The following is a 12,996-nucleotide window of genomic DNA, read 5'->3' on the forward strand; positions in this document are numbered from 1 at the left end:
GATCTTTGTTCCAAAGGGCTGGGCTCTCGCCTTCCCTGTGCTGCTTCCCCCATCATCCTGAGCAGAGGGGTCCCTCCTCGGGGTCCCTGGAGCTGGTACTGTGGCCTGGCTGAGCTGTCTTGGGAACTCATCCCTGCTGGGGCTGGCTCATCGGTGGGGCTGCTTGGGAGCTCCGGCTTGTTCTGGCCACATCCCCCAGCCCTGGTGCTCACGGGCAGCTGTGGAGAGCCGTCTCTCTGGAAGCAGTGGCCCCGAGTCTGGCCGCTGGGTAAGAGATGCAGGGCCCCTCACCCTCAAAGGGCTCCCCAGGGAGGATAGGGTCTGACATTCACTGTGGCTAGGGTCTGACTGGCCTCAATCCTTGGGTAAAAGGTTGGGGTTGCATGGCCTCCCTCAAGTGTCTGCACTGGGCAGTGATGTGGGGTGACCAGGTGTCCCGATTTTATCGGGGGTGACCAATGTTAGGTCGGGACACTGGACAAACAAGCAAATACTCCGGAGCCCGGAAGTGCTAGTCTCCCCCCCCCGACTCCGTCCCCTCCTTCCCCGAATCCCCACCTCTTCCCCAGGCTCACCATTCCTCCTCCCTCCGCAAGTGCTGGAGGGAGGCCCGGGAGACGCAGGGGGAGCGCGGGGCCGGGGTGAGTAAGAGTCTGGCCTGGCCCCGAGCGCAGGCAGGACTCAGTCGGGCGGTAGGGAGAGGAGGGGGGCGGCCCGCGGGGCCAGGCGGCGGCTGTTCTCACCCCCAGACAGCGGGACTCGGGAGCAGCCGCTGCTGCAGCTCCCACTGCCGCGGGGGAGGAAGCGACCATGGCGCTCGGCGGCTGCGGCTCTGGCGCCCGGGTCCGAACCCCCCGGGCTTGGGCCTGTTGCGGGGACCCAGCAGTGCTCACGCTGCGCGCACCCAGCCCCTGGCCAGTCGCGTCTGGGTGCAATCCCGCAGTGGCCCCAGGGCGGAGGCATCGGCAGCCCAGCCCCATTCATTCCCCTGCAGGACCCGAGTGGGACGGGGGGGGCTGGAGCCTGCTGCCCCCACTCCGGGGCCGCCGTGGGATAGCACCAGCTGGGCAGCAGCCCAGACGCGACTGGCCAGGGGCTGGGCGCAGTGTGCGCACTGCTGGGTCCCCGCAACAGACCAGAGCCCGGAGGGCCAAGCGCCATGGCCACTTCCTCCGGCAGTGGGAGCTGCAGCAGCGGCTGCTCCCAAGTCCTGCTGTCCAGGGCAGGAGAACAGCCACCGCCTGGCCCTGCGGGCTGCCTCCCTACTCTCCCTACCGCCCGACTGAGTCCTGCTTGCGCTCGAGGCCAGGCCAGACTCTCACTCAGCCCCGGCCCCGCGCTCCCCCTGCGTCTCCTGGGCCTCCCTCCAGCACTTGTGGAGGAAGGGTGGTTTTTTTTTTTTTTTTTTTTTTGCTCTGCCATCTTCCCCACCCTGCCACACCCCTCACCCCCACCCCCGCGTCCCGATATTTGACCTGGGTGATCTGGTCACCCTAGCAGTGATGCATGTCCAAACTCGCTCCACTCCCTCCTGCCCCCTGCTGGCAGCCTGTCTCCCTGCACCAGGTTCACTGGGCTCTCCACACTGCCCCCTCTTCACTTGGAGCTGAAGCTTGAGAATTACATAGACGGTCGCAAGTCTCCGTCTCCCTCCCTCTGCTGAGGGCTCTAGCTGCACAACCCCTCCAGAGAGGGCTCTGAATATGCCCCCTTTGTCTCCACGCTGCTGCTAAGCTGTGCCCCTAGGCTAGGCTTGGGAGGCCCTGACCCTCCTTCGCCTCCGTCGGGGCAACGTCAGTGGAGGACCCCTCCCCCTGTTAGGACAGGAGGGTGGGGTGTTTACGCCTGAGCTGAGTCAATGACCAGTGCCCTCCTGTGGAACACGGGCCAGAGAACTCCCCCGAAGTAACGCCTGTTTGAACTAGAGCAGGTTTCGTAGCTACACGTCCAGTCTGGCTGGCAAAAATCACCTGCGATGGCGGATCTGCCCCGGCCCTGGATGAGTCGTGCTGGTTCATTATCCTCTCTGTGTACCTAAAAAACCTGCCTTATTGCCAAGGAAGGGGCCAGGGCTGCCCCTGTTCAAGGGCATTGGCACTGCAGGAGGGTTCTCAGTCTGTCAGAGCCCAGGAAAACAACCAGCTCTTAGCACCTGCTGGTGCTTTCTGCCTCTGAGTGCTAATTGCTGGGCGGAGGTGCTGCAGCTTCCCTGCTCATTTCTGGAAGGGATGTGCAGCAAGACCGGATTGTGGCCTAGGGTTGGTAGGGAGGTGGGGGGCCATGCTGTGGGATGGATGGATCTGAAAGGCAGTCCCAGCACAGAGGCGGTGGCTCAGCTGTGGTAAAGTGGAAGATGGGTCAGTCTGAGCTGTGGTTACCCAGCCCTGAGCCTGCCATGAGAGTTACCAGGGCATGATTTGGCCTTGCTCCCCGGGCAGGCTGTGTATCCTGGCCATGTGTTTCAGTAGGGGTTGGGTGTGTTTTGGGGAGGCCGTGTGGTGCAGTGGATAGAGCACTGGATTGCAAGGAGCAAGGTAGTTTCTGCTCCTGCCTTGCTGTGACCTTGGGCACTTCGTTTCCCCTCACTGTCTCTGGTTCCCCTGCCTCGCCTGTTCAGATTATCAGTTCTCCAGGGCAGGGATTGTCTCTGGCTGTGTCTCATGCCAGCACCGTGGGGCCCTGATCTCAGCTGGGGTCTCTGCGCAGGCTGGCTTCAGACTGCGCCCAAAGGAGCTACCGGGAGGAGAGCGCTGGCGGGTGTAGAGAAGGCAGCCAAGGAGCCAGCTCTCCGACAAACAGCATTTCAAAGCATACCACTGGATGGCTACTTCAAGCTGGAGCTAAGTTTGGGGGCAGCTCCAGTGTAACCTCAGCTGGGCCCCGGGGGTGCTTGTCTCTTGCACCTCTGCAGATCAAGTTTCTGAGAAGAGATGATTTTCCTGGCAGCAGTGCCGGGGAAGATGCGTCGGGCACTGGGCTCCAGGCTGCCAAGCGATCTGGTTGATACTTGGGTTAATGTAGCACAGGGCAGGGGAGCCATTGGAAGGACGGTGCTGATCCCGGTGCTGCCTTGCAGTCTGCTCTTGGGGGATTGTGTCCATGAAGCAGGTGCTGGTAATTCCTTGTCTCTGCCTGGGACCAGACTGGTGTTGGGTCACAAGCAAGACATTGGTTTGGGACTAAGGGGCCCACACTTTGCCCCAAAGGCAAATGGGGCAGCAGGCCAGGTAAATTTTAGGTTTGGGAGTTGGTGGGGGAGGGGAGGGGAGCAGTCACTGGATCTTCCCCTCCTATCTGAGCCTTTGTGTCTCTGGCTCTGAGAAACTTCCTGCCAGCCATTAACCCCAGACTGCCCAGTGGAGAGCGTGGGGGCAGCTCAGAGGGTCACTGTCCTAAACTATCACTGTTGCACTCACTGTCCTCTTCAGAGCGTCCCGTCCCAGTATGCCATGCTGCAGCCTGTGGAGTCTATTAGAGGCTGAGGGCTGCGGGCTCCCAGCTGGCCTACATGGGGGTGGGGGTCCCTGTTTTAGGTCACGTACCAATGGGGAAGAGCAGGGCAAAGAATCTTTCCAGTCCCTGTGGCTGGAGCGGGCTGGCATGTGGCCGAGCCCTGGGGCTGTGCGGGTGCTAACCAGCTGGCGGCTCTGCTCTTCCAGGGGTGAAGATCCTGTTCCGGGTCGGCCTGGTGCTGCTGAAACACACGCTTGGCTCCTCCGAGAAGCTCAAGTCCTGCCAGGGGCAATACGAGACCATGGAGAGGCTGAGGGCGCTGAACCCCAAGATCATGCAAGAGGCCTTCCTGGTGCAGGAGGTGAGGAGATGCGTGTGCCAGGGCAGGCTGGGATCCCACCTCTGCCCCGACAGACATGTCCACAATTGACAGCTCACCAGCCCTCTCCCCCCTCACAGCGGTGACTGGATGGGAACCAACTGCACTCAGCATGGCCTGAGCCTTTCATCCAGGGATCAAAGCCCGGCACCGCCTGGCTGGCGCTCAGCACTCACATTCCCTCTAATGGAAGTGAGCTGGGGTGTGGAGAGGGCCTAGGGGGGCTGGGGTCTCTCCCTCCCAGTGCACCTTGCTGCTGCTCTCCCCCCCAGTCTGCTGCTTCAGCAGGCGAGGGAGCTCCCTAATGGGGGCAAACAGCCCACATCCCGCCCTGGCAGATGGGCAGCTCCTGGCTTGGGGGATCTACCAGTTCCTGGGGACAGTGACTATGCTGCTGCCCCAGGCTGCTCTGTGGCATTTCCCAGGAGGGGCTGTCAATAGCTAAACACTCCCTGGGGTGGGCACTTGGCTCAGATCCCCTAGCCCTGGGAAAGTAGCTTTGGGGGCAAGATCATCAGCTTCCTGCAGAGCCCCTTCTGGAGGGGCCCTGGGCAGGAGGCAGGTGCTCAGTGTGGGAGAGCCCTGGCTGGGGAAGGGGCCGTGGGCTCTGCTGTGAAGGGCTTTCAGGAACCCCAGACTTAGAAGCAAGTTCAAATCCAAGGGCTACCCCCCTCCCCCCCCCCCCCCCTCCGGGCACTGAGTGAAGCAGCTGTGTTCAGTGCAGTGCTGCCCTCTGCTGGTGAAGGCTTGGATAACAAGCAGGTCCTCTATCAGGGTACTGCAGGCCTTCCAGGGAAACCATGAACTATGTGGATGCTGGTCCAGGAGCAACGGAAGGTCCCTAAAAGTGGGGGGCCACCAGTACCAGAACTGTGCCCCTGCCCTCATGCTGCCCTTCTCCCTAAGGTCCCGCCCCACCCCACCCACGTCACATGTGGCTGTGACTGCTCCCTGGGGAGACAGCTGTGTTGGCAGCCCCCAGTTCTGGCCTAGCCTGCTGGTTGGCTGGGCAGGGGCCTGAGGAGCATGTGCTGTCCCCACAGATCATAGAGCTGCCGGTGACGGAGCGGCACATTGAGCGGGAGCACTTGATCCAGCTGAAAAAGTGGAAGGAGACCCGTGGGGAGCTGCAGTGCAGGTCTCCCCCACGCCTGCATGGCGCCAAAGCCATCAGCGACTCGGAGCCACATTCCCGCAAGGCGCTGGACCCTTCGCCCTCCATTATCCTGCCCCCCGGCCAGGCGCTCCCACCCAAGGGCCGCAAGAACAAGGAGAAGAAACGAGACCAAGGAAAAGTCAGGCCGGCCAATGGCCCCATCCCTGAGGAGACCAGAGACCAGGCCTTCGTTGAGCCTGGGGCTTCCCCGCATCACCAGTCCAAGGACAGCCTGAGCTCCCGCGAGAGCGAGGACACCTACTTGTAATGGGGTCACAGCACATTCTGACTCCACGGTGGCAGAGCGCCCAGGGCTGCCACCTCTGCACCTGAGGGCCAGCCAGCTGGGCCTAGACTCAGGATTGATTCCCTGCTGCAGCCAAGTGGGGAGTAGGGTGTGTCTGGGTGCCTCTCGCCTGTCACTCTGGGTGCTGGGGGGAGGAGCCTTATCTGTGGGAGTTAAGTTTTTATTTATTGTTTGGCTGCAGCTGATTTGCAGAGCAGAGACCAAGGGAGCTGAGCTTTGCCTGGGGTGATCATTCAGACCTGTAGGCAAAGGGCTGTGATCGTGCGTCTGCCCGAGGTCTGAATGTGTCTCTTCCTTCCATTGGGAGGTTCAAAGCCCTGTTCCCAAGAAAGGTCTGGGGCCTGGCTGGCTGCTCCAACGGGGGCTGGCTGATGTTTGAAATAAGCTGATGAATTGACCTGAGGCAGAGCAGGGGGCAGAATCTATCTCCGCCCAGGTGGCCTCTTTCCATGCTGAAGTTCCCTCTAAGGATCCCAGCTGCTGTCTTGGCTGGGCCAATCCTCCGTCGCTGAGTGGGTTGGAGGAGTGTGTACCCAGCAGTCGTGGAGGAGCATCCTAGGCTCAGCTGCTGCACATGCTTGGCCTGAGCTGTGGAGGAAGAGTTGAGTTGTTCTGTCCTGCCCCAGCCAGTGCTGCAGGAGTGTCTCTGTATTGCCCAACGGGGGTGGCTCTGTTGGCCTGAGCTCGGCGGATTCCAAACTGACGCTGTATCTGGTTGGGGCGGGGGGTTAAGGAGGAAATGACCTGACATTCCCACCCCACCCTGCTCCTCCATTTCTATAGAGCTGCACCTGAGCATTTATTTGGACTTTCTCTACTGCAGCGAGCCTATTTATTTGTGTAGCATAACTGTTCAAAAGGAGCCTTGCCAATATATAGGAAAGGTTAGATCCGCCTCAATGGGCGCCTGCAAATTCTGGGCAGGATGCAAGGGGCTGGGGACAAGGTCTGCATGAGGCAGGGCTGGCACTGGTTGCTCAGGACCTGGGTGAAAGCACTGCTTGCAGGGGACTGAGTTGAGCCTGCTGCTTTGGGTTTGCAGGGGAAGCCCTTCCTGGGGCTGTTTGGCAAGGTAAATGAGGCCACCTGGAGCACGTGTTGTCTGATTAAAGCTAGTGCTAGGCCTGGCATCTCAGCCCCGAATGCTGGGAGAGAACAGGTATATTCAGGGATTAATCCGGATGTGGAAGGGCAACAACCACTGCCTCCTAAATGGGGGTGCAGCCTGCAGATCCCAGACTGTAGTGCTCTCTCGATCCAGGAAGTCTCTGGCATATTGCATTAGTCACTGCAGGTTGCACTTCCACACTGAAGAGGGCAGTGTTAGCTGATTCTGGTGCAGCCTCGGGTGGACTGAAGTTGGGGAACCCCAGATATTGATGGCAAAGGTGAAAGGGAAGGCGGATCTATTTTCCAGCTTGCATCATTGAGTCTGGGGGCGAGGGGTCTGTTAGGAATCCTTCCCTCTTCTTCTTCACTCAGTCTTAGCCTCTCTGCAGACTGCCCCCTGGGGGTGGAAGGGATCTGACTGGAGGGGCTTCTCCTTGCCCATCCCAACAATGCTGGACAATGTGCCCATGTGGGTGAGACTCTAAAATAAATCAGTGAATGAAGTTGCAATGTTTTTGTACAGAGAATCAATAAAGCAGATTGTGTAAAGAAGGCGTGTGCTGCTGGGAGTGGGGTTCTCTGCCTCCCTCGAGTGAGGAGCCTGGGGTGCAGTCCATCCCCCATCTTGGGAGCCAGGGGCATTAATTCACCTGGCCCAGTGACTGCTTTCACTTCAGCTTCGTAAGAGCTCAAACAACTGGCCACGACTTCTCTGCATAAAGCCCATCCTTAAGCCCCAGCAGGATGAACTTGTTGCAAGTCTTGGGTACTTACCCCCTGGTGCAACAATTAACTAGTGTATGTCAGAGCCCAGCAGGGACAGGGGCCTAGCCAGGACTCCCCAGCAATTCCATGGCTGCTCCATGTTTGGACCTTACATTTCAAATGCTCCAGACCAACTGACTGCCCTAGAGGTCCCTTGTCCCCATGATCTTCCATTTATTAAAGCCTCATGTCCCACTTGAATGCGGCTACCTCTGGGGCTGTGCAAGGCAGGAGCAATGTTACGGGAGAGCAGCCAGGGTCAGAAGGGTAGTGTTGTGTCGGAGCCACACTGGGGCGCCATCACTTCAAGGGTAATTCCTGCCTCTGTCAGAAACGGGGGGAGGGGGCTGATCTGGGAACAGAGGGTCGGTTGGAGCTTTGGGCTGGTCTATGCTGGGGGGGATCGATCCAAGATACGTGCCTAGCTGAAGTCTAAGTATCTTGGATTGAATTACCTGGGGTCCAGATGGCGCAGGACCGATGGCCGCGGCTCCGCCACCAACTGCGCTACCGCTGCTCGCTCTGGTGGAGTTCCGGAGTCGACGGCGAGCGTGTTCGGGGATCGATATATCGCGTCTTAACGAGACATGATATATTGATCCCGGATAAATTGATTGCTACCCGCTGATACGGCGGGTAGTGAAGACGTACCCTTTGTGTCCCTTGCTGCTCTCTGACTGAAGGCCTGAAAGACTAGGGGGGTGCGGGGGGAGGATTGATTATTTTCCTTGTTACTCTAGACATCGCTCTCCCTCTGTCCTTTCCCTGGTGAGGTCGGTCACTGCTGGCCTGCTGACACAGCTGGGCCATTACGCAGAGACTGATTCAGTCAGGGCCCCCAGCAAGGCAGTGGAGACTCTGGCAGAACAGGAACTGGTACCCAAGGTCTAGGCTAGTGCCCTAATCACTGGGCAATTCTAACTAGCCTGTCCTGGGCAGAGCAGGCAGCTTGGTGCTCGAGTGCATGCTCCAAACCCAGCTGCTCTGGGCTCTTCAACCAACTGGTTCCCCAAGCACTTTCTGGAGGCTTCCTAAATTCCAGTGGCTGCAGTATGCTTTGGCCTCCACTCCACTGCCTCAGCAAGCAGGATCTAGTGCTGCCTGTAGCTCCTGGCCACTGGTCCCAGCTCCTCTGCTGGGGATAAATTCAGGGCAAAGGTCTCTGAGGGAGGCTGGCGGGGAGGCAGGAGGGATTCCCAGGAGGAGCCACCAGCCAGGTGTGTCAGCAAAAGCAGGGTGGTCCTGCAGCCTGGCTGCTGCTTGGGAAGCTGGGGTTGGAGGAGGCAAGAGCATGTGCTTTTCTGCTGCAGTACTATAGGCAGCACACCCTGAGCTCAGTCAGCAGCCAGACTCCTGTGAGGGCAGTTTCTGGACCTGGCTTGTGCTTCCGAACTAGAGGCTGGTAGGACTGGGCTGGGGATTGGCAGGAATCTGGCACCGAAGAGGCTAAACTGTAACATGGGCCAGGGCCCAGGTACTCTGTAAACCAGCTCCTGCCCTGGATGGGAACAGCTTTGCCCTGCGTGATGCTAGGCTAAAGCCCTACCTGGATGCTGGCCAGTGTCACCACAGTGAGGCCAGGGCCATGACCGTAAGCACTGATCAGTAAAGGAGCTGGACTCAGAGACCCAGCCAGGGCCACCATGGGTGTTTTCCAGCATAGCCCTAGGGAACAACTCACAAGCTGCACCCCACTAATGAGACCTGACCCACAGGGTGGGGATGAACCTACAGCAGAAGAGAGAGTGCCAACAGGAGGGTGGGGGAGATCCCTCTCCTGCATCAGGAATAAAGAAGTTGGTGCTTCTACATAGCCAGCTCTGTTATGGGATGTGGTGCTCCTACACTCAGCAATACTCCAGGCGGGGCCAGCTGCCTCAAGGGAGCAGCTGATGAGCAATTCAACAATGTTAGTTGTGTACTGTGTGAATACAGTCCCTCTTTTCCTCCAGCTCCTGCTCCTTACGTTTAACAAAGTACTTCAACCACACTTTCCACCTTCATCGGATACAGGGTAAGGGTGGTCAGAATGTACCTCACTCATGTACTGGAGCTTGTGGGTCATTCCACTCTTTAGCTGAGTTAGGTTGCCTTTTCCACTTCACTGCAAAGGCACATCCAGACATGCTACCTAGAGCAACTCCCCTGCCCATTGTCAAAGTCAGATTCAGGACTCACAATTTGTCAGACCACTCTGTTTATTAGCAAAAGCGCTCTGCTAATACACCCAGAAAATGTGAGAGCCATACAAGGCTCAAACTACCTTATTTATACAGATAAAAGGGCGTGAGATTAACAAGATTACAAAGGGAGCAGAACTGATAAATTTACCTGGAGCTAGACACATATCTCATGTCCTTATTAACTCTCACCAATCTCCTGTTAATGTCCCACCATCAGCTTAAGTGGACCCATTGTTTAATACCTTAATGTTCCTCTTCCTGACAACTTTATTTCAACATTCCTCATTCCTGCTTAAAGGAACATACAACATTTCTTTAATTCATTCTACTTTACTTTCACAATCCTTCCTTTTGGTCAAGCTACATGATGACCAACAATGACTGGGTTCCACATATCAACCGTTCTTTGTCTTTTTGTTCATCAGTGATATTTAGAATCATCATATTAGCACTCTGGTTTGGGGCAGCTACCTGCGTGGCATGTCTTACACAATTTTGGATACAGCAGGAGATTAACTGAAAACATACAAAAATCATTAGGATTCCAAACAGGATAGTCAGGGCTCCCTGAAACAACCAGCCTCCTGTGCCAGAGAAATTGAACAGGTTACTTAGCCACTTCCATAAAGAACTTGGCTCTTCATGGGGAAGATATGCGATCTGTTCTAAGTGGCTAGGGCGATCTATTACCTCATTGGCGTTGTCAGGTATATACACACAACATTCTTTTCCAATGAGAGCACAGGTCCCTCCATTGGCCGTCAGCACTATGTCGAATGCCTGACGGTTTTGGAGGGCCATCTGTCGGATCGCCCCTGTTTCTTTGGCCAGGGCTCTTAAACTTTCTCTGGTTTCATTTGCCATAATTTCAACTACTGCTTGTAACCTCAGGAGCCTTTTTGCATGGTGTATTACTCCCCCAAATGGGATAAAGGAACTGCCAATAGCCTCTTCCCAGATTAAGAGGCTTATGTTATTTACATACCATTGTGCATCTGATAAATCCCTTCTTTTCCGCCTGAAATTACGGAGGCGTTCTTGTGGGAAGGACTCTAGCACTCGGAATTGTGGGACAAGCTGGGCAGGATAACAGATACCTGACCAGTTAGTTGGTAACACGGTATAAGCTTTGGTCCCACAAACCCAATGATGCCCTATCACGGCCGGAAAGGGTTGGTTGCACCCATTTGCCATGTAGGTGCCTGCAAAGGAGGAATAATATCTCCCAAAGGGCACATAGTAATTCTCCTTATGAGGAGTGGTGTTATTTGCATGGCATTGAAAGACTGTATTGTTCTCACTACGGTTATTGTATGGGGAACATGAGATTGATTTCTCTGTTTGATCCCAGGTTGAGAAAAAGTCATATTTCCATACCCAGCCCACCACTCTTCAGTTTTGTTCGAATAATCCCATACACAAGTGGCCACAATATGCTGAAGGCAACTGCTCCTTCCCAGATCCAGCCCTGTCCCATTACACACCCAACACCAATGAACTTTTCCCTCCACCACACTTATCCATTTAGATACATTTATTCCCACCGCTTCCCAAGTGTCATTGCTGTTCCATGTTTTGTTAAACGGACGAGGTCCTCCAGTGAGGTCTGGGGAATTGAGTGAGATTGCCAGGACAGGAACACCAGCTTGAGAGTGGGCTCGGATGTGGCTGCAGACCCAGCAATTACAGATATTAAGGGTCTGAGCAATCCACACTTGCTGCTGGATAAAAGAATTGTCATTGTGGACTCTCCAGACCTTAAGACACCAGCAGCTGAGGAACAGGCGCCACCAGAGCCGCATGTTGGAGGCAAGGCCCTTCTGGTTCTGACAACCTCAACTGAAGGAACCACAGTCACGGTTTTACGTCCACCAGGCAGTAGGTGCCAGGCTCGCTACTGCTCCTTCTCGGGCCTTGCTTTAGGTCGTCGTCTGCTTCTGGGAACCCTTACGAGAGCGTGGATAGTAAGGTATTGCAGGCTGTTCCTCTATGTCTTCTTCTGGAGTCAAAATTGACCCTGCATGGTCCTGAGGTGATGATTGGTTCGCTGGGGGTGGTGCCTTTTTACATTGCGAAGCATGTATCCATGCTGCGATGCCAGATAGTTTAACAGCTGTCTGGGTAGTAAGCAGTACCTGATGAGGACCCTTCCACCGGGGCTCCAAGGCGTGTTTTCAATGGCCGTGTCGTACGTAGACCCAGTCACCTGGCTCAAGGTCATGGCAAGCGTCACAGGTGGGTTCCGTCGGCCAGGCAGCTCGAACCTGTGAATGGAAGTGACTTACAGCTTGCATTAGTCCCTTGCAATATTGAAGGAGCGTACTGTGCGTCAAGTTCAAGTCTGGGACTGGAGTAATGGTAGCCATAGCTCGCATAGGGCGTTCCATAACAATTTCAAAGGGACTCAATTTATGCCTTTGGCAGGGAGTGGATCGCATTTCCATAAGGGCCAGTGGTAGGGCTGCTGGCCAGCTTAACCCTGTGGAGTCTCAAATTTTAGCAAGCTTATTCTTAAGTACACCATTTCGCCTTTCCACAGCACCTGCGCTCTGTGGGTGGTAGGGACAGTGCAGCAGGTGTGTGATATGTAACACACGATCCAGGTATTCAACAAGTTGTCCGGTAAAATGTGTACCCGGGTCACTGGACAGAGTGGCAGGAATTCCCTTGGCAGGCAGAATATCATAGAATCATAGAATATCAGGGTTGGAAGGGACCTCAGGAGGTCATCTAGTCCAACCCCCTGCTCAAAGCAGGACCAATTCCCAGCTAAATCATCCCAGCCAGGGCTTTGTCAAGCCTGACCTTAAAAACCTCCAAGGAAGGAGACTCCACCACCTCCCTAGGTAACGCATTCCAGTGTTTCACCACCCTCCTAGTGAAATAGTTTTTCCTGATATCCAACCTGGACCTCCCCCACCGCAACTTGATTATGATTAACAAACCTTTAGCAACAGACAGTGAGTCAGCCTTGCGACAAGGAAAGGCTTCAATCCAACCAGAAAATAAACATATCATAACCAAAATAAATTCATATCATTGACACTTAGGCATTTGTACAAAATCAAGTTGCCAATGCAAGAATGGTGCTTGGGGCAGGCCCCGGAACCCCTGAGCCACTTTTACAGGTTTACCAATATTGTGGCTTTGGCAAGTGGTACAGGCGGCACAGTGGTGGGCTGCAAAAGAGCTGAAATGGGGGGCCCACCATCCTGCCTTAGTTACAGCAGAGACCATCCCCCTCCTTTCCAGCATGTGAAACACCGTGTAGCAGGGCAGCCAGAGACGGGTAGAGTGAAAAGGGGGCCACAAAGGCACCAGTAGGCGAATGCTAAAGGGAATCAGGATGTAGAGCGCAACCTTGGGCAACCCAGGAGTCTTTTTCGGCTTCTGGGGCAGTCTTGGAGCAGGGTGAGGTCAGTGAGGGACGGTGGTGGTATAGAAACAGAAAGGGAACCTAGAAACGCATCTGGGGAAGGTTCTATGGCAGCAGCATGTTTAGCAGAGGCGTCAGCAAATGCGTTACCCTTAGCAACATCAGTATCCACCATCGAGTGGCCAGGGTGCTTAACAATAGCTAGGGCAGACGGAAGTAAAACTGCATACAGGAGAGCAGCGATGTAGGGGCCATTTTTGATAGGGG

General features: G+C 55.8%; 1 protein-coding gene across 1 annotated transcript in view; it reads left to right on the plus strand.

Moving 5' to 3' along the window:
- TBC1D10A (TBC1 domain family member 10A) overlaps positions 1-6,959 on the plus strand; it is a 52,529-nt gene extending 45,570 nt beyond the window's left edge. Inside the window, exons 8-9 of the mRNA XM_054006019.1 lie at positions 3,660-3,814; positions 4,876-6,959. Of these exons, the coding sequence (XP_053861994.1) occupies positions 3,660-3,814; positions 4,876-5,256 (536 nt within the window). The 3' untranslated portion in view covers positions 5,257-6,959. The remainder of the gene's footprint in view (positions 1-3,659; positions 3,815-4,875) is intronic.
- The last annotated feature ends 6,037 nt before the right edge of the window (positions 6,960-12,996 follow it).

This window comes from Malaclemys terrapin, chromosome 16 (assembly GCF_027887155.1).
Source record: "Malaclemys terrapin pileata isolate rMalTer1 chromosome 16, rMalTer1.hap1, whole genome shotgun sequence".
Classification (NCBI taxonomy): Eukaryota; Metazoa; Chordata; order Testudines; family Emydidae; genus Malaclemys; species Malaclemys terrapin.